General features: G+C 49.2%; 1 protein-coding gene across 1 annotated transcript; it reads right to left on the bottom strand.

Annotated features, from left to right (window-relative positions):
- Positions 1–624: 624 nt before the first annotated feature.
- On the bottom strand, positions 625–20,886 carry CD101 (CD101 molecule). The gene is made up of 9 exons (XM_062597395.1): positions 20,734–20,886; positions 19,058–19,435; positions 17,673–18,089; positions 13,101–13,487; positions 11,957–12,337; positions 10,099–10,503; positions 4,302–4,709; positions 3,098–3,493; positions 625–977 (listed from the first exon to the last, which is right to left on the bottom strand). Exons 1-9 carry the CDS (start codon positions 20,801–20,803, stop codon positions 781–783), a joined length of 3,039 nt encoding a protein of 1,012 aa, XP_062453379.1. The 5' UTR covers positions 20,804–20,886; the 3' UTR covers positions 625–780.
- Between the last annotated feature and the right edge of the window lie 523 nt (positions 20,887–21,409).

Raw genomic sequence — 21,409 nt, 5'->3', positions numbered from 1 at the left:
TGACATGGACTTTTGTCAGCCTCAGCTAACTTGCTCAGGTTACAACTTTTTGTGGCAGGTTTGTGATGAAGACTCACTCTCTTTCAGAGAAGACACTCTTTGGCTCTTCCAGAACTAGAAGAGAACAGGATTGGGGGCAGGTTTAGCTCAGTTGGCTAGAGCATGGTGCTGCTAATGCCAAGGTTGTGGGTTCAATCCCCATACGGGGCTATGCTGAGGGCTGGACTAGATGATCTCCAGAGGTCCCTTCCAACCTTACCATTCTATGGTCTGGGAGCCTCACTGACAGCAACAAGGGATGCACAAGGGCAAGTGCAATGCCTTAAGCAGGACAGCAACAGTCAATTTCATGTCAACTTCTGCCACTGATTTTTAGTCTGCCAGTGGCTACTACTTTGTCAAGTCTCCCAAAACAAGCAGCAATTTGATACTTTCGTGCCCCAGCTCAAAGGAAGCTGTTATTCTTTTATACCTGTAAGAAAACAACATTTCCTTTTACACTGGAGCTGGGGGGAGATGTGTAGAACCATATTGCAAGGATCTCAATGCGCACGGTGTCAGATGGGTGGGTGTCTAACCTAAGAGATAAAAACACTCATTACAAAGATCCTGTTTGCTAAGTAATTTTGGACTGCTTTATTCCACAGAGTAAATGTGCAGTTTCAAGGATTAATTGCAAGAGCTACTGAAAAACAATACAAAGCCCCACTGCAAGCATTCATTCCCCTTCAGACAGTCTAACTCCACTCCTTAAAGTTAACATTTTTCAGTATAGATCAGCTAAGTTTGCTTGACATCTTCAGTCCTTTGCAATTCTACCAGCTGGTCATCCTTGATATTATCTTTTCTGATATTCCTGGATTTGAGGTACCAGTAGAAGCCAGCAATGGCCAGGAGAAGGATGAGAACCAGAGGTAGGTATAGGATGAAGTTCAGCAGTGGTGGAGATGAGCAGATCCTGGACAAAACAGTTGACTCTGTAGGAAGAGAGGGAAAAAAAGGGGGGGGGTGCAAGTGAAGCTCAAGCTGATTTGGCTTTTAATCTCCTTCTCTTTCTGTAGGATAGATTCTTATAATTTGTTCCTCATTCTTAAATATCACCAATTTTGAACAATTCAGATACCATTTTTAAGGCCACCTGAGAAAAACAGAGAAACAAGGTAATTTGCCTCAACATCTTGTTTTGAGAGGTCAGATGGGGCCTGCAGTTCACCCTCAGTTGAAGCATCCCAATAGAGACAGCACAGCTCCTCAGCCAATTTGTTCCAGACCAGGCACAATAAGAAAAAGCCACGTTCCCTTCATGCCTTGCTCCCTGCCTGACACCAGCTATGGTGGGGTGAGCTAGAAGGTTGTTGTCAGAGGCTCTACCAGAGCAAGGAGGGGCCAGAAGAAAGCAAAGGAAACAAGACCAAAGAGGTCTCTGTCCCCCTGCCTCTTCCTGCTCCTGTTGTACCACTGTCCCATTTCAGCTGCGCTGAACTTTAGGCAGCAGCTGGCCCCATCCCTCTCTCAGAGACCTCCTGCAATACAGCAACCTGGCTGCGGTAGAGGCAGCCTGGACTGATGATTTGGCTAGTCCAAAAGACTGGATTTGGTCAGCTGGCTGTTGGCTGAAGAGCCCTCATTTAGAGTCCCCGTGTTTGTCCCGGGCTCCTCTCAATCACCCATTATTACTGGTCATTAAAGTCTCCTCACGTGATGCACAACCCCAACCCCAAAGGATCCTGTCCACGAAAATGGAAGCAATGCTTATTCTCCCATACGAAAACATGCAGAACTCTCAATTAAACAAATGCCTCTGTACTAGGCAAAGTACTAGGGAAGTGTCTTAACAGCAGCATCAAGGATTAGCATCCTGGTTACAGGTATAACCTTAGCTGTGTCCCCCCAGGACAAATTCCTCTGCAAAACACTGAAGTCTGTGAGCTAGAGAAACAAAAAACAGCAAGAAAAACAAAACAGCTGATCTCTTGGGTCTGGGAAAGCTGTGAAAACCATTTGGCAAAAACACATATAAAAAAAAATGTGAGGAGATTTTTCTAGCAGTTACTGAGCAATTTTAGCAACAGTTATTTCAGCCAGTAATGGTTAACAAGAGACAGAGGAATCTGATGAAGGAGAAATTGGAGTGCTCCAAGGAGCCATGATGGACAAGATGAACATAGCAGCACAGGGATGAAGTACAGTGAACCCTTCATTTTAGGGCAGGGCTAATCTGGATACGCTGTAAGTGCAATCATACGCTGTGCGTGACTCCATGCATACCCATACCAAGAGCCATCCCACAGGAGGACACTGCAGAGTCCCTTGAGCACTGGCTGGTGCCATAGCTGTTGTATAATGACATGGAGGCACTCAGGCTGACTTCACATATGGCAGCTCCTGTGCTACAGCATGAGAGGAACAGCACTTTCACCTCAGCTAGGTGCAATGTGGGTTTTTTCGCAGTTCATAATTTTTCTCTATATGGGTCATCCAAGCCTCCTATTTCCCCAAATAATCAGCAAAAGAGTATTTCTTGCCTGTCAGTTACCTCCCTAGAAACACTGTGCATGTCCGGCTGAGATTTTTGTTTTTACATATTTAAACCTTTGCATACAGAACCCATCTCTATTTTTGTGGCCTGGCACACAACCCAACTTACCCCAGGAGGACAAAGGCTGTTCTTAGAGACCTCATTAGAGACAGACAGGCCAGAAAAAACACACCCAGCATTTTCCCCCCAAAACAGCTAGTATTCTGGCCCAAGTGGCACAGCTGAGAGCAATTTTGCATGCCTGATCACTCCAAGAGCACTCAATTCAGCAATGTGCTGCAGACATAAGAGTGCTCCCATTGAAGTCAATGGCCTCCTCTGGCCTGCATGTGTGGCTTGCTCAGCCAACACTCTCGATGCCTCACCCAACAGCCACCTCCAGTGTTCACAGTACCATGTACTTGGTTTTTGCCTTGCTTAGCAAGTGCCCCCTGACCCTGGCTCAGCTGCACCCTTACTATTATAGTCAGCACTGCCAGCAGAGTACTACTGTTATCCCACCAACATGCACCGCTACAGTCAAGGGATGTCCTCATACACAGCATGGCAAGGCATTACCTGGTGGGAGCGTAGTGAGCCTTGTGTACCCTGAGAGTGCAGATGCTTGCAGAGCCCAGGTCTCCCCCTTGCCATCCTGCTGCCACTCCTGCACCTGGCAGTAATACACCCCAGTGTCACCCTCCTCCACGCTTTGCAGTGTCAGGCTGAAGTCACCAGCAGTGGGGCGGCGAAGGTGCAGCCTGCTTGCAAGATTCTCCTGAACGTACTGCACCATGCCATCGCGGTGGAGGTACAGCAAGGGCCTCACACCAGAGCGATCCTCCTCATGGAACCAGATGGCAGAGACACGGGAGATGGGCGAGCGCATCCCCCGCAACATGCAGCCCAGTACCACCTCGGTGCCCTCCCTCACCAAGATGCTGCAGTTGGTCTTTTCCACATCCAGTTCACTCTCTGGGAAGAGAGGAAAGCAGAAAGAACTGTCACTGTGTTGCACTGCTACAGAAATGCTCCCTCCTGAACCCACAGCCTGATATGGAGGTCCCTTCCTTCCCTGAGGCCATTATCACATTATCTCTGTCCCTTGTTCACCACCTTCTGTTGTGATGCTTGTTTCCCTCCCCCTCCAAAAAAGCAACAAGGCATCCCTTGGACCAAAAGCTATTTAGGAACTCCCTGATTCAGTTTATTTAGGACTGCCACCTATATGTCAAGTCAAGCTGAGAGTGTGGCAGCCTGGAAGTACTGAGCCAAGGAGACTCACCATGCACCCTAGCAGTGTAGCATACAAGATGAAAGCAGCTAAGCATTCAGCCTTTTCCTCAATGGCTAGATGCACTAGGACAAATAACTTAATATCTTGCTTCAGAATGCTCAGAAGTGTCAGGAAAGGGTTTCTCTATTCACTGCACTGCACAAGCGATCAAGCACGCTATGTGCTTGAGAGAAAAAGCCACAATTCACTTTGTTATGAAGCATTAAACATCTCCTGCTGCTGGAGGCAAAAATACCAGCTTGATTGGATCAGGAGGATATGGTAAATCCTCCTAATACCCTATTTCCCTTTGAGGGGTACTTGCGCCTCCTGTCTCCATGAAGCAATGCCATGAGTCAAAAAAATCCTTACATCTCAGATCCACACAGGAGCATCTGCTTTTCTAAAGGCCCATCAGCTTAGGAGAAGAGGCCAAGCAGGGTCCCCATAGTAAATAGATTCAATCTCCTGCTGTGGTACCTATACAAGAGAGAACCACCTGTTTACCTGAGAGCTTAAATTCCAATGTAGTCCTTCCTGATTTCCCCTCTCCAAGTTTGTACCAGCCGTCTGCCAGCCAGAGCCACTCCTCTACCACACAATAATAGCTGCCCTGGTCTCCATGGTTGGTGGACAAGATCTGCAGCCAGAAGGCATCACTGGAAACCCTCTTGCTCTGGAACCTGGTCCTCTGTGTCAGAGAGCTGAACTCAGCCCCGTATTCCAGAACATTGCTGTAGTTGGCCCTTACAATTTGCAGCGGGATTGCATCTGCTGGAGGAGGCGGTAGGAAGTACCAGGTAATGGCCAACTGAGCAGTTTTCTGGGCAAACAAGATTCTGCATTCAATAGTTGCATCAGCACTGCCAGTGATCTCCACAGAGCTCTCTTTGATAGAAACCTGAAGCTTGCTTTCTGAAATGGAGAAATAAAATAATTGTTAAAGCTGTAGCTATCAATACAGGAATGCTACCAGGAAAAAGGATATGACTGGCCTGACAGGCCTGCTGAAAGAGGACAGAGAAAGAGGATGCTCACAGGACAAAGACCTATTAGCAAGAGCAGAAAGGCTAGGGGAAAAGAAGGAAGAACAAGTTCACATATTTGTTTGTGAGCTTTGGATGGGAATCACCAGGTGCTACTGGGCAGGGGAACGGCAGAGGAAGCCATCTGAAGGATCACGAGGCACAAATGGGAGAATTAAGGCAGACTCCCTGTTGAAGCTTGGAGGCAAAGCCTGTATTCTAAAGCAAACGTGTCAGTCTCCCACTGTTTCTGTCACCAGGCTCGCACACAAGTGACAAAACCAGCCCATGGCTTTGGAGACAGTGAACAGTAAGTGTCTTTTATCTCAGGGAGACAAAAGAGCCTGTGTGGGTTTCGCTAACAGTTACTGTCTCATCTGTTTGCTGGTTATTAACTGGAAGCCATATAATGCGTTTCCAAATGTCCTTTGCATTTATACCTGGTAATTGTTCAATTAAGCACTAAATAGCTCAAAGGGAAACTCCTGATCCTTCTTGCAGCCCAGCATCCCTCTCCACTGGAACACTGCAGTGGCAGTCCCTGCAAGCATGGCTGCTGCTTCTTGCTTGCAGGGCACAGCTCCCGCTGCATGTCACCTGGAGCTAGCGCTGTTGCTTCTTCTTAAACAACGGAAAGACTGCAAATCAGTCTTTTAGAAAGGCCTTGCAATGCCCATGTTTTCCCCTCAGGCCGCTTCTTGCCTTTGTGCTAAGACATTACTTTTGGCAAATGTGGCCAGTGAATACACACAGGTATCTACATAAGGATATACAGAAATTACTCAGCACAAGACACCCTTTAGGGTCTTAAAGACCACAGGCTGAATTTTCACTCCCGGATTTTCCTTGTAATCTGCTAGGACGAGATTCTAGCAGCTTTGATCTCAGGTGTTGTTTGTGGGTAGGGTAAAGGATGAGCTGAGGGGAATGATCCTTCTGTCCATGCAGAAAGGTTTCTCCTCCTGCCCTGAGCCACACACTCAGTAGCTCTCCCCTGCAGTTCCTTGCTGGCGGACACAACTACAGCAGGTCACAAGGAGATCATGTGGAACAGGAGATCACCGCAGCTTCTCTCACAGAGGCTAACAGGGAAGTAGACACATGACAAAGGAAAGCCCTCACATTTCCCCCATATTTGAAGCAATTCTTCTCAGAGTCCCCAAAACATTTCCTTCTCCAGCATGATTTTTCATAGCTCATCCCAAGCCTCATCATCTCCCCCCCCCACCACCACCCTCCTGGACTTTCATGGCATTCCTGCCCATGTCTCAGGGAGCTTTCATCTCCCACTGGTCACAATAAATACTTTTTCTAGGACCTCTGGTAACAGGTACCCAGAGGTACTCAGCCAAAATAGAGTCTGCAACCCACTTCAGAGGCCATCACTGCCTCTCTTAAGTCCAGTCAATACGAAATATCCCATTTGATGGCTCTTGGTATCATCAAACATTGCTTCTGCCTTCCTTTCAAGTGTACCAGCACCATCTCCTCCTTCACTTCCACTTCGGCCACCTTCCCTTTGCACACTGCTACCCTTCCTCCCGTTCTCTCTTAATTGCAACTATTAGTCATATTTTCAAAGGGTAAGCAGTCTCCTTCACAGCAGCACTTGCACATCCCTAAGTACTCATATCTGCTCACTACTACAAAGGTGAGGACTTTGACAGTCACAAGGAGGCAGCTGTTCTCAAGGGATCCACAAAGCACTGCCTTGCATTTCACAGTGCACACTGCACTGCTCTGGATGAACAGGCAGGGGCAAGAAGGAGAAGGGATAGGAAGGAAGCCACCCTACTAGAAAGCTGCTGAAACTCAGACATGCATACACCCCAAGGCTTGAGCACACTTAGGGAGCGGACACAAATTGATGTTTTCCATCTTCAGTACTTAAAAGTCCAGTCCAGAAAGAGCTGTAGGGAAGGATAAGGCAGCTAAGTGGTACAGGTGAACTGATCACATTAGAAAAAGAAAGAATTTAGTTCTTATGTTAGCTGCTAGATTCAGCAAGAGTATCAAGCTGCCTGTTGAAGTCCAGGAGTTTTACCAGGGACCCAAAAGTGAACTCTGCCAGAGGAAAAGTAAAAGTATTCCCATACACTTTAACTGAGGACTTTGCTGCTGTTTTCAAGGCTACTAAGGAGGAGCAGGCAGGATCCAGGGAAGACAGTGGGTCCTTCAAAAGCAACCACACTAATGTTAACAACTTGGTGTGATCACCAAGGTGTAAGCACAAGACAACCTGCATCTGGAGGAGCCTCTTCTGCTCCATCCAGTTAATCCTGAAAGCACCATGCCATGGGAGGGAGGGCAGAGTAGTCATGCCAGCAGGGAAGAGTCTCAAGGAAGGCCAGAAAAACAAAACCTGAAGAGGATTAAAGAGATATTTTAATTCACGAGTTTAATTTACAGAATTTAAATCCTAACAAGGTCTATGAACAACAGCTATCACCTAACCTTGATTTGAACCTCAGACAGGCCCAGAAAAAATAGCTGTTTGGCCATATTAGACCAAAAATGGCATCTCCCTCCAAGTGAACTCCCCCATGAAATGCAGCCAGGACCCAAGATAGACATATAAAACCCAGGTCCTATCCCCAGACCCAGACAGGCTGCCATCACTAGCACAGAGGAGCGTAAGTCACCTCGGGAGGGCCCTCGAGGGAAAAGGGCCCAGCCTAACATCCACTTGCGCAGAAAATACTCCAGAGAAACAAAAATTGCTATAGCTCAGAGAGGAAACACAGAAGCTGCTGTTAAGAGCACTCAATTTTGATGAGGAAAAATTGCCATTACATTCTCCAAAAAGATCATCTCGAGAGAAAGCAGAGCACTCTCTACAAAGCCCCTTTCTTTCAGCGCAGAGTCTCCTGTCACTCATATAACTGCTGCTAAAGATCAATCACTGAAAAGGGCAGACCAGCTGCCTCCCTTTCCCTTTGGCATATAAAGATGCACTTCTGTTTTCTCTTTCAATTTCAATTTAATTAACTAAGCTGAATCTCTTGTCACCTACCTAGCTTTAAATGCTGCTTGCTGACAACACTCCTTCCAAGACTGAAAGGATGTGGTGGCTTCCAACAACCCGCGCACAGCCAGCTAGCATGCTGGGGAACGGCTCATGCAACAGCTCCAACAGATTGCTCTGGAGCCAGAGGGAGCCCACCATGGGCAGCCTGGTGGAAGCATCACCTCTGTGAGAGAGCAGAGAGGTGCAGTATGGCTAGATCTCTATCTGCCTGCCCAGGTCACTAATTATCAGTTCCCATCAAGGATCAGATGCTGAATTACTTGAGCAGTTAGAGATAGGAAGGATTTGTGCTCCTTCTCCCCCTTTCATGCATGTCCCTCCCATCTGAAGCTCTAAGTCAGATCCACACAGGCATTTCATCGCCTAAAGCACCTACTGATACCGAGTGCCGAATCAAGTGCCCAAGCAAAAGTCAAGAACTTGAGTATCTCTGTGGGCTCCAGCCATCAGACTTTATATGCTAGGAAACCAAATGATGACTTTCATAATTTGCAGCTTGATTTTCTACAACTTAGCTTCATTCCGTTGCTGCTAGTGTAGGCTTCCTTCTCAGACTTGTACTGTGCCTTCCAAAATATCCTTCACTGGCTTATGCTGCCTTTCTTAGAGTAATAGTGCTTACAGCTAGCAGCTGTCCTCCAGCCACATGCATTATTCTCCTCCCAGTTCCCAGTGTCTTTACACTCTTGCAATATCCAGTAATGGCTGCAATATATTTGGAGCCAGATGTCCTACTGTCTTCCTACTCTGCTGCTACTGTCTGCTCTCCATAGACAATCTACAACTACGTTTGCTTTTCTTAATGCCATTTACATCACAAACGTGTGCCCAACCTGCTGTTCATTGTCACCCCAGCTTCCCTCCTGCATCACTGCTCCACAGCATCCCACCACATCAGGAAGTTATGATTCAGGTGTAAAACAGGGTGCCTCAGTACCTAGTTCTACAGGGGCAGGGAGAAGAACAATGGAGTAGGGGGGAAACCACCGTGGAAACGAGCCTAAACAGGGAAGGAAACGTATAAGGTTATATACTACAGCAAACTCATCAGTTAAAAAAAAACATTGAAAGTGAATAATTTCAGTTCACTAGGTTGTGATCTCTAAAAGCCAAAGATTAGAGGAAAGGAAAGAGAAGGCAGAGGAAAGGAAAGAGAAGGCAGAGGAAAGGAAAGAGAAGGCAGAGGAAAGGAAAGAGAAGGCAGAGGAAAGGAAAGAGAAGGCAGAGGAAAGGAAAGTTCTCTCTTTGCTTTGCTGACAGAACAGATATGAGGAAAAAAAATCCTCATATTCTTGTGCTTGATTCCATAGGCCCAGAGGCCTGGGCCATTCCTTTAACTCCTCCAGCAGCTCCACTTCACAAGCACGGCAAGCCGCCATAGCTCTGCCCAGGGTGGCGCAGAGCAGGCGCACACAAGCAGAGGGGGTGGCTCAAAAGGAGGATTTACGACATCCTCCTTCAGTAAAAGGAATGAGCCTGTGGCTCCCTGCAAGATACTGGCAGGCGCTCTGGAGGCATGGACCCTGCCTTTAGTCATGGCCATAAAAGGGCAACCATGCACGCAACTCCTTGCTGTGCAGCTCAGCCCCTTCCCCCACGGGCAATGCCTCCACACGCAGCCACCACGGGCAGAGGGAATAACCTGCTGCAGTCAGACCCAGCTCCCAGCCTTGAAGAAAGCCACAGGTGCTTTCCGCGGGCTGTGCTCCTCTGCCAATGGGCTTAGCTGGCAAGAGCAGCCCAATAACTCAATACTTCTGGGAAAGCTTGGGGAACCAAGCAGAGGAAATCAGCCTTCTGGCACCCGCTCAGGGGCAGCAGAGTTGTCCCATGACTCTCCAGAAGACCAACACCATAGCAGGCACCTCTCACTGCCCTCACTTGTGCTCAGCTGGACTCCTTGGGCCTACAGCCAAGGAGAAGTTTGGCTTTCAGGTGAACTTCTTCCTTCCAGAGATGCAACTTAAAAGCCTAATAGCAAGGTTGATCCACATATGCTGAGCCTAATCTGCAAATAAATGAATGTCACCGCTCACTATCTCCAAACTTGCCTCTGAGAGCACCATTAAGAGCTGTGGACACTGAGGAAGAGGCAGGAGGAGTAGCAACACCCCACCATCACCACCCAGGGTCACCACCCAGGGCATTGCAGCCCTCAACAGTCCTGACAGGCCCTCACTATTTTTGATGGATTTGGACATATCACACAACAAGACACCACTACTGAGGAAACGCACATTGTGATGCTTACCTGGCAGAGTGACTTTTATCCCCACAGCATTAGACCTCACAACAGCAGCTGGCTGTCCCTGTGGCAGGGAGCTTCTGCTCCAGACCCCCGCCTCACATCTGTAGGTACCCTCATCATCTGCCGTAGCACTGTGGATCAGCAGCCTGGAGGAAGAGGCAGCCTTTGTCAACTGGGTTTTCTTCAGGAAGTGTGGCTGGGCCATCCCCCATGCCACGGTGCCACTGGGAAGGACTCTGACCAGCTCCTGATAGTCCCCTGTGGGTCGACTGGGCTGAAACTGCCACGTCATGGACACTGGCAACTCCTCGAGGGCATAGCTGGCACTCAGCTGGCAGAAGAGTTCAAAACTCTGAGTATACTTGACGGTAGCAGTTCGACTTATCAGCACGGCATGCAAACCAAGATCTGCTCAAGAGGAAAAGAGTCACTGGCATTGAGCTCCAGAAGCCCAGCTGTAACTGTGTGCTACATCACCTTGCTGCCATCCCTGCCCACATGGCACCTTCTCCTACTCCCCCAGCCACTTCACAGGCTACATACTGCCATCCAGACTCACCTTATTTTCCAGCTGAACTTGGTGCTTTTGATGCTGACAGGTGAATAGCATTAGCTTTGCTACAAGAAAAAAGCTTGATACAAAACCCATTCTCATGCCTCACATGAGATGTGGTCTGCAGCACACACAGGGCCAACCCAAACCAGACTTTTCCTCATTGTGTCAGTGCATCCCCATGCCAACAACAAGCAGTATTCTGCTTTATTTTGCATTGTGCAAATCTTGTCAGTTTGATGCCAGCCAAACCTCGTCCTATCCCCACTCTGTTCTGCCAATGCTTCTCTTTCCTGACCTGTATCCTGCTATCACAGCCCTAGCCACAGGCCCTCCTTGTCAAAACCCATGCCTGCAACGCACCCTGCTCTTCCAGGCCAAGACCCACATCTTGTCCACCCCCATAGCTTCGGCAGCATTGCCTAGTCCTGTCCTGCCCCATGCCCAGCTCCTCCACTGCAGGGCCCCGCACAGCTCTGGGTACACCGCTTTCCAGGCTCATGTTGCTGCACCAGTTTTCCCAGTCACACCTCATAGCACCAAGCTGGAGATTGCCTTATGCCTCTCCCAAAGTGGTAGTGTGCCATTTCAGATGTGGGACCACAGTGCTGCCTGCCATTCACCTCCTCCCTCTTCCTGTTCTGTGGTGCTGTTTGTTTACTGTTTTCACTTTTTGAAAAAGCAGAACTACTGTGGCCCACCCACAGTAGTGGGTCTAGACACTCATCACACAAATAATGAAAGGGGAAAAAAATTAAGTTACAATCAAACCTGTCTCTCCATAAATGCATCCATTCCAGCAATCAAAAGAAGAAAAGACATGGGCTCTGCATGCCTGGGAAGTTAGAAGATCAGTGCTCGGAAAGGACGCAAGAGAAGCAATCGGATGTCAAAGCCAAGAGTGTATCACTGACAAAGGCCACAACTCAATTCAGAAAGTGCTTCTGTTGAGCTTAATTACCATAAGCAATTATGTTGATAGAACAGATTTTCTGCATTTGGAATTAAAGAATCAGTTAGAAAGAACTGCTAGGCAAATCACTGCCTTCTGGATCTCTAGGCATTTTAGCACTTACCTCCCATTTCTCCCTCTATAACATCCTTTGAAGGACTTGGACCCCCTGTAATAAGTGAGGAAACTAAGGCACTTAAGTGGCAAATGACTGGCCTCATGTCACCTCACAACAGCAGCGGAGCTCAGCACATAGACTTTGCTCCTAACCTTGGTTTCCCACCAGCATACTACTTTGCCTTCCATCGCATGTGCATCCAGCTTGAAAGCCACCAAAAGGTGGTGGCACAACTTACTGAGAGGGCTGACAGTCACCACAGTTTCCTCTGCCTGCGACCAGCTCTTGCCTCGGGACCATTCCACCACTTCACACTTGTAAGACCCACTATCGCTTGGGGCTGACGTGTTGGAGATCACCAGTGTGAAAGCACTGGAGCCTGCTTTCTCCAGCCTGATGCTCCGCTGTGCACCACGGTCCTGGTAGGCACTGCCCAGGGTCAGTGAGCCATCTCGCTCCATGGCGGCCACGAGAGATGGCAGGCTCTGATGTTGCTGCAGGTGCCACCACTTCACAGACAGAGGATTGGTTGCTCCCCGCACCTCACAAAGGAAGATCAAGGGATCTCCTGCGACTATCTGCGCCGTGCTGGTGGACATAGACAGGTACATGCGGCTTTCTGTAAGCAACAGATACTGTGTTGGAGGAAAGACTATTTTTTATTGACAGAAAAAGCCAAAGTTATTGTTACATTAAACAGAGAGACTAGATAAAACTTGGCACTGGAAACTGAAAGGAATTGTCTGAAATTTTCAACCCTTTCTTATAACCTTTGAGAGCTTTTCTTTTTAATGGCTTTCCTGGGGCGCTGATACATAAAGGAACATTTACAAGTCCCACCAGGCAGATTTTGCTTTTCCCACCACCTGCCACATTAAAATCATCATAGTCTAGCTGTGACAAGGAGGCCAAGGATCTCCTGTGCAGCTTTGTTAGAATGGTTTGTCATAAGTCATCCCCCCAAAATAGAGACACCACCCTGATGATAATGACAGTGATCCTTCTTTCTTAGGTGAATCTGTTATCCTGAGTTATCCTGTGATCCTCAAGAGAAGCTGCATGGGCTGCTCTCAGTTTTCTGTGCCAAAGACATAGAAGGATCCAGTCTCCTCAGAACTCTACCTATTTGCCCCAAAACTTGTAGCAGGGAGACTGAACTAAAGGTTTACACTTTGTTGGGAGTTGCTGCACCAGTCATGCTAATGTTTAGCAGAGTAAATGTTTTTCTCACTGTTACCTACTGAAAATTATGGCACATTTGCCCTCTGCCTCAAACAGCAGTTGCATTGTGGACAGGTCCCTACCAGGATGACCTGAAGCATTCCTCCGTCAGGTATCACCTCAGGTTTCACCTAGAAGAGCAGCCAAGTAGATTTACTAACCTATTGGCTTCACATTGACTTGGAGGCCAGATGACAGCTTGGTTTGGATGCTCTGAGAGTCTCCAGGAGCCTTCTCCACCTCTGAAACTGAACAGCTGTACACACCTTTGTCCATCAGCCCCACCTCATATACAGTGAGGACATAAACTGTGTCACTATGCTTGAAAGCTTGGAGCTGCCCCAGCCTGGCTCTCTCCTCATATTCCTTCTTCCAAATCAACACTCCTCTTGGGTCAACCCTGGCCACTTCGGTGCTGTTGAGGAACCAAATCACCTGGAATTGCCTGTCACGGCTGTTCTGGGCTCCCACACGGCAACGTAGCTGCAAAGTGTCACCTTCAGAAATGGAGCTTTCAGCAGCAGCAACAGTCACGTTGAGATCTTTACCTGTGGGCAAAGAGAAGCCAGGTGGGTGCTAGTGGCCCTGCTCAGACTTCCCTTTCACCTGGCAGCTCCAGAGGACACACAATGAACACACAGAGGAAGATGAGGGGGAGGTTTGTGCTCAGAGGTTTTCTTTCATTAAAAAAAAATGATCTAAATGGGGAGTTTTTACCACTGAGAGAAGTTAGTCAACTCCAGGCTCTAACATCACAAGGGGATGAAGCACCAGTGCAACCACAAAGCCAAGGTTCAGCCCTGTCGGGACAGCTAACAGCCCAGGGACCAGAGTTCCCACTGGGACAGCATTGAGCTACAACCACCTTAGCTCAGTTCACACGTCCAAACTGTGGTCTGTCCTGACCAAAAGGTATCAGGGAAGGCTTCACTACCTTGTCACCTGGAGCTGTTCTGCTTCACATAACAAATATCCATTAAACCAGAAAAAGCTACCAAGGGCCTTTGCAGTCTTTGTCCTTTTCATTCAGCTGTCTGTGATGGGAAGCAGCATGCAGTTGCTTGCATTCAAGTTCCTTGTCTGAATCTGGCAAAGCTGGTTCTCCCATGTCACAGATGTCACTGGGTGCTCTGGGATGGGTAAGAATGGCTCTCCAACTTGGACAAGTTTTGAATTAGTCCCTAAGATAAGCAGAAATTTCAATAATTGTCATGAGATACTAAGGTTTTAGAAGGAAGTAAAAAGAGCTGAAGATCATCCAGCCTGCACCCTATTCCTAATATCTACCAACTGCAGGTGCCTCACAAAGAGGATAGCAACAAGGGGAGCATAAGATAGCCTTTATCTTGGTAGACTTTCTTGGGTGGTCAGCTGCACTTGAAATAGGGGTCCCTGTCTCCAGGTCCTATGATATGATCCACCTCCTTTGTGGGTCATTCAGAGTCTTGGCCACTAATACCCCCTTGCTGCTCGTATCAGCCCAGCTGGGGCTCCTCCAACAGTTCTCAGAGCTGGAGCATGGCTGAAAGCAGACACCTGCTAGGGTACTCCAAAACCCCCCACGGTGCTCCGACAAAGTAGTGACACTGCGCAAAAGCAGCAGCTAGGACAAAGCCCCTGCTCTCTGGGCAGCCTGTCACATACCCTGCATCATGCTGCTTCATCTTCTTGGGTCACTGGTATACCTCCCATGTCAAGCAGGAGGGACAAGGCTATATGCTATAGTTTCAAGGTAAAACAGAGCAGCTCCCAGACTGCTGCTAGGAGGGCTCAGATAATTTATTGAAAACAAATTATGCTGTTAATTTAAACATTGGTTCATAAACAATTCATGAACAGGAGTCTCAGTCGCTGCAGATATGTTTGGCATTCCCAAATATTTGCTGGAGAGTTTATAGAAACCGTTAGAGCACGTGACCATGGTCAGAGTGGTGGCCAAGTCTTGCACTGACAGGGTGCTTGGCCCCAAGCCTCCAGCTCTCCCACGGAGCTCTGGAGCAAGCCTGCTGCCCTGCAGACATGACTGAGGGCCTAACATGCCTCTAGCCAGTCCCCCTTCCCCCCTCTCAAATATCACCGGGTCTAATACAACCATCTGGTTCCCTTTGTGCAACCATTGCCACACTTCCACCCTTGACAGCAAACAAACTTCCACAGGATTTGTCCATTTCCAAATGACTGCAAGGCACTGGTATCTGAAGTTACACACTACCAGTCATACTGAACCCTTTTAAACAAGCAAACTGACTACAGCTGCTTACCAGACAGCAGCAGGCATGGAAAGCCACTGCTTCAAACACTGCATAATAAGGTGAACAAAACTGGCCAACTTGCCAGCTTTCAGAGACCAGGCTCTGACGGGGGGGGGGGGGGGGGGGGGAGGACAGAACTCATTCCCACTGAGCTGCACCCCGACACATGCTCCTTGCTCCTCTGTTTCTTTGGTTTCCTGCCCTGACTCAGCCCCTCGCATGTAAAACCTGCTCTGCAGGCTCCTCCACAGCCCCACTCTTGCCTCTGGGCTCAGGCCACCTCGCAGCTCTCTCCGCTGGCCTCCTCACACCCAAATAAGCTGTTCTCTCCTGCTTTTCCTGCACTGCCACCCCCAGACCCCATGGGAAGCTGAACCCCATTCCCTGAGCTTGCCAGCCTGCAGCCTCCAAAGCCTCCTCTGCTCTTGCTGCCTTTCTGCATGCCACTGCAGTTTGCGAGAAGCTCTTAATTCTCTGCACAACACCAGTACTCATAAGGGCACCACTCTCATCAACCTCCAAGTCCCTTTTTTTAATCTGCTGGGAGAAACTTGCTCATTTTACTGCACACCACTGTATATTCTGCTAAAGGTTTTGATTAGACAGCAGCTTTGTTTTGGCTGCTGCCTACTAGGCAAGGTGAAATGTTGGTGGAAAAGAAAGATTTTCCTTTCCTCTGAGCACAGCTAACCATATGCACCTGGAGGAAGTGCAGGGTGAGGAACCGCAGCAAGGAAAGGGCTTGCAGCAGGAGGGAAGGCTGGCAGGCTGCTTAGAGGAGCAGCGGGCAAATGTGTAGCGTTGTAAACATTTCAACACAACAGAGAAAGAGGGTTTCCCAGCAGACCCAGACAAGGTGATGCCAAGCTTGTGGAAGCTAGGAGCCCCAGGAGGTGGCTGGGCAGAACAAGACAGAGGGAAAAGGAGATGTCCAGGAGTACAGAGTGGAATCAGCGAGAATGGGGAGCAGTGGCCAAGAGATTGGTTTTCAGACTTTTCTTTTTTAATCTCTCACCCATATTAATGGGTCTAAGTCTCCTCTCAGTAATTAACTCTACATTTTCCTAGAACATAGGCTAGAAGTTTGGTGCATCCACTTCAAAGCACAGTCTGACTCACAGTCCCATCACAGCAACATATGAAAAGCTAGGAGATGAGGGAACAGTCTAGTAAGTGGCAGCAACAGTTGGCACTTGAGCCCAACAGACTCATGACAACTTGGACAGACAAGCCACCTCCAACAGATATTACTGAGCCATGCAACACGCTCAGTGCACCCGCTTGCCCATCAGGGCCCATGGCTAATGCAGTAGAGTGGGCAGCTGACTGCAGTATACTTCAGTGTTGGAGGCTGAGACTCCCTCAAGGCAGTCTAACAACACGCTTTTCCGCATACTTGAACTTAACATTGCCAAGAAGCCAGCTTGCTGCGGGCACACTCTGTTCTCTCTGCTAACACCTTGGCTTAGGTCTGTGATGTTACACAACTGCCATCAGCATCAAAAAAGTAGTCAGCGCTGGCTGGTCTGAAAGGGGTTGAACTACGTGAACCTCTGAAGTGAGAAGTACCAACCACAGTGCATCCCACATCTTTGGCTGCCACAGCCTTGCACCCATTCTGCCCCGCTAAGTACCTGGTTGATGCAGCTGAAGCAAGGCTGCAGGGTATGCTCACGCAGCTGGTGTCTCTTGCCAAAGTGAGTGCAGGGTTGCAGCAGAGACAGGCAATTCTGCTGTCTGCAAAGGCTGGTGGTACCCATCAGCGATCCCCTGGGGCCAGAGCAGGAGCAGGGTCAGGTGCTAGCTGCAGCCCTCTGAGTAACCCATGCCTGCCACTGGGCTACTGCACAGTTACTACATATTTGGAGGGGATGACACATCCTAGGGACCAGAAGAGCCATTCCCACCTCCCTCCCCTCACCTCAAGAGCTGAGTGGCAGCACAACCCACTCACCCTGTGGGCTCTGGGATGGCAAGCTCTCACAGCCCTACCTTATAAGGAGAGAAAAAAAATGCATTACAGTGACTGGCTCAACCCCAAGGACATTGTGGTGAGGCACAAATCTAAGTTTTTCATTCATTGTTTTTTAACAAGATAAAAACCACTCATGCTGTAACAGTCATCAGTGTTAAGCTCTTCCCAGGCATCGCTCTGCCCTAAAGCCAGAGAGTTGGACATTCTGGGTTAGCACCACCCAGAGACCCCTGACTTCTGCATATGCCTCAGGAGCTGCAAATCCCTCAGCCCATGGGACACATACTTGTGCCAAAAGCAGAAAAAGAACAATTTGTTTTCTCTGATGTTCAAATACTGTTTGTCTTAGAGCTTCAGCCTGCTGGCTTTGGTTCGAGTATGTGGGAGCAGAGAGGCTCTCACGATACACAGTCTCATGACTACTGAAGGCCACCAAATGCTGCTGTTACACCAGCTTCAGTGCACAAGTGAATTGCAGCTGAAGTGTGAGTCTGCAAGGGCCTTACCTAGGCTTGTGACTATCAGTGATGTCTCCTCTGTTTGCTTCCGGGAGATGTCCTTCCATGTCTCATCGGGATCCTCAATCCACTCAACTGCTTCACAGTATAGTTGACCTTGATCAGATGGCTTCACTTCCCTGATGGAGAGCTTGTATGTGGTATTCCCAATCTTGTCCAGCCGTACATCCCCCCTCAGATATCTCTGCATGTAAGAGGCCCCTGGCCTCAAGACAAAATCCTTAGACAGGGTAAGGATCTCCTCAGCATGGCTGTCTCCTGCTCCCTGAAGATGATACCAGCCAACAGAGAGATGCGTGTGCAGGGTGGTGGACTTTGACACCTCACAGGTGAGCTCCACTGTGTCCCCTTCAGCACAAGTGAGAACCTGGGGTGCCATGGAAACCAAGAGGGTGTCTGCAATCACTGAACAAAAGGGAAGAAACACAGAGAGCAGCTGGTCACTGGAAGAAATGATTTTCTGGTCACTATGAAACAAGAGCGAAGCCCCCAAGGATCTGACAGTATAGCAGAAATATTTTTCACAGCTGATTGACAAGGCCTCGGTCAGATTATGCCAAAGTGTGAGGTGCTTAAGATCTCAGTAGGAATGAAAGCACAGCAAATCTCTGTAGTGCTTTCTTCAGTTGTGCTATGGGCAGTATTAAGCAACCACAAAGATATTAACATTCAGCCCCTTTCTGCCCTCAGTGCAGGCTGGCACAATACTAAAGGAGAAAGGAGAAAACAGGAGTGAATACAAGGCACTTAGACCTCTGAAACTGCTGTACTACTATGTAAACTGGAGACCTTATACCAGGGCCTTTTCCTTTTCTTCTTTGTTCAGCTGCATCACCTCTCCCAATGCTCTGTAGGAGATGTTCCCTCTTGCTATTTCTGTGGACATCCCAGTTGGATCATGTCCCATATCCCTGACCTGAGAGGACACCACCAGTTAATGCTAATAATTGGCTGTGAAAAGCTGTGGCCACATCAGAAACTGAAGTAAAATCAGGCCTGAAAGCAGTACAGGCTTCCTTTCCCCCCCACACCACATGTAGGCTAGCAATCCTGCAGCAGGAACAGGAGAAAATTTGTGCCTACCATCCTCATTATTCACTCTTTTCGCCAGCCATCCTTCTTCCAGAGAAGCAGTGACCCCTCTGCCCCTATCTGCACTCCCTGCAGCACAAAGCTGGAGGCAGCAGTAGGAAACCCACCTGTATCCCTATGTGCTTTATATCCACATGCTCTCTGTTATCACCATTCATGGGATAGTATGTCTGCCCTGGGGATTTTGCACCTTGAGAGCATCAGTAAGGAAAATGCAAAACTCAAGTCACCATAGCCCAGCAGCTGCCCAGCAGGGAGCTAGCTTCTTCTTTGAGACTTACCGGAGAGGTTCATCTTGGCGCTGTAGCTCCCAAAGTATCTCTCATCGGTGGTGGGCGTGTGACACTCGTACTCACCAGCATCGCGGTCCTGCAGCTCAGTGATGTGCAGCCGGGCCACGTTGCCCTGCAGCCGCTCCACGTAGATCTCCCGGCTGCGCACGCGCTGGGCGTAGACGGCGTAGGGGAAGGAGGGGTCAGCAGTGCTAACAATCTGCACCTCGCGCTCAGGGGCTGATGGCAGGTAGATGGACCACTGGAAGTTCTGCTCTGCTGGTCCCTGGTAGCCGCTCACCCGGCACCATAGGGTGACATGGGAGCCCCTCACTCGGTAAAGCGGTCCCTTCTGAATGGTCACCACCCTTTGGCCACTGCTCAAACCTGTCAGCAAACAGTTACCACAAGTGTGTTTGTAGAAGCATATGGTATTGCAGAGGTGTTCACTCAGAACAGCAGCAGGTCAAAGTGTGCATGGGATTGCAATGTAATACATAAAAAATTAATCTGCATAGTTATTCTTTTGAAGCATGAAGCCCCAGGGACTTTGGCACTCAGTACAATTCTAAGGACAAATCATGTAACAACAGGCTTCCAAACTTTTTCATATCCCAATACACTGGGTCACACAGAGGCCAGAGCATCACAGCTACAGGGCCGTCAAGCCTGATTATAGCTGGAGAGTATCTCCTAGCTAGTTGTTCAGGGAGAGCAACAACCAGGATGAGCTCAGTGAGAGAGCCTTGTGGCATAGAAAGATGAAGAGAGCCAAGCACTTGGAGCCTGCACAGGCAGGCGAGGGAAGGGGACAGGTGCCAGAGCCGACTGCTGTCAGAGACAGGGATGCAGTGCCAAAGGCAGATGTCCCAGCAACTGGTTCAGGGCATGTTAGACAGCAAATGGAACTAGCAGACTGGGCACAAGAGAGATGGCTCCAAGGACAGGTCAGACCTGTGCCAGGGAAGGAATGCAGGAGTCAGGGCAGGAGACAGCTCCTCCAGAGCCAGGGGGCACCCAGAGGCATGCTGGGCTCCCTCCTTTTCCATCTGTAGATGGTTTTGGTAGGCAAGACTAGGGAAGCAGAGGACCTTGCATGCCACCCTTCTCCCCTCTCCATGGAGCTCCCAGAGAGGACACTCAGCTTGTGCTGCTTCCTAAAACACACACTGATCAAAAACACCCCTGGGCACACAGACACTGAGCCAAAAATCAACAGCAGAGTCCGGGCCAGGGAATGCAGGGGCTGATGGCAAAGATTAAGAAGCCCTGTCCCACAGGAGGGGGCAAAGAAACCCTCTTTGCACCCCCTGCAGGCAGCAGTCACACAACTGGGGCCTGCAAGTCCCCTCACCAAAACCCAGTCGGGGGACCAGGCTCTCACTTCAGCATGCAATCACAGTGACAAAAGGAGAACATGCCACCCAACCTCTTCCCACAGCCTCAGAGCCAGAGCAGCGCCAGGCTGTAGGGGGACTGTCCCTATCTGTCAAGTGAGGCACCGCTCAGAGCCACCCAGCCTGGAAGGACCTCAGCCACTCGCTTCAGGAAGGCAGGCAAGCACAAATCAGCGTTGGCAAAGCCCGGGGAGACAGGCTGCAACATCTGACCCAGTAAGGAGCTCCTCCCAGCGCTATGTGCTTTGCTCCCTCCTCACCTGCCCCACTGTGGTACAGGGCACTCACCCAGGACGAGGACAAGAGCAGTGCCCAGGCACTGTACCAGCTGCATGGGAAACTGCTCCGTTTGGGTCATCTCCTGGAGAGGTGGTGGAAAACTCCCGTGAAACAGAAACAGTCACTCCACTTTTGAAAGCAGCTGGAAGGAAGTTGTCAGCCTCTGACCACAGTTTCCCCTATCAAGAAAACATGAGGAGAGGACAGAGTAGAGAGTGAATGTTAAAGTAATTCATCACTCAGATGCAGTATCTAGGACCCTGGGTCCAGTCATGTTTGGAGAAGGCTGTGTTCAAGCCCTCTCCTACCGTTGCTGCACACAGTGCTGCTGACCTCACATGCAGCGCGGATGTGGGCTGGCTGCACAGACCTGGTGCCCTGCACCACAGGCTGTGGCTTTGCCATCTCTGCAGCATCCAACACACAGTACCTGCTATACAGCAAAGCAAGAAGGCTCATCTCTTCTTTGTTACCACTCAGCCTTGCGGCCCTGACTTTCTCACCCCTGTTTTGTTGCATTAAGTTTTTTTTTTTTTTCCAGGCCAGACAGGGTGACAGACCTGACCCTCAGCCAAATTCACCTCCTCCTGCAGGAAGGATGAGGGCAGGTTTGCTTCCTCCCAGCTATTGACTTTCTATAGCTACAGAGAGCAACATGCTACCTCTTGACACAGGGTGGATCAGC

Source organism: Rhea pennata, chromosome 1, assembly GCF_028389875.1.
Source record: "Rhea pennata isolate bPtePen1 chromosome 1, bPtePen1.pri, whole genome shotgun sequence".
Lineage (NCBI taxonomy): Eukaryota > Metazoa > Chordata > Aves > Rheiformes > Rheidae > Rhea > Rhea pennata.
This window is presented reverse-complemented; position numbering and strand designations above follow the sequence as displayed.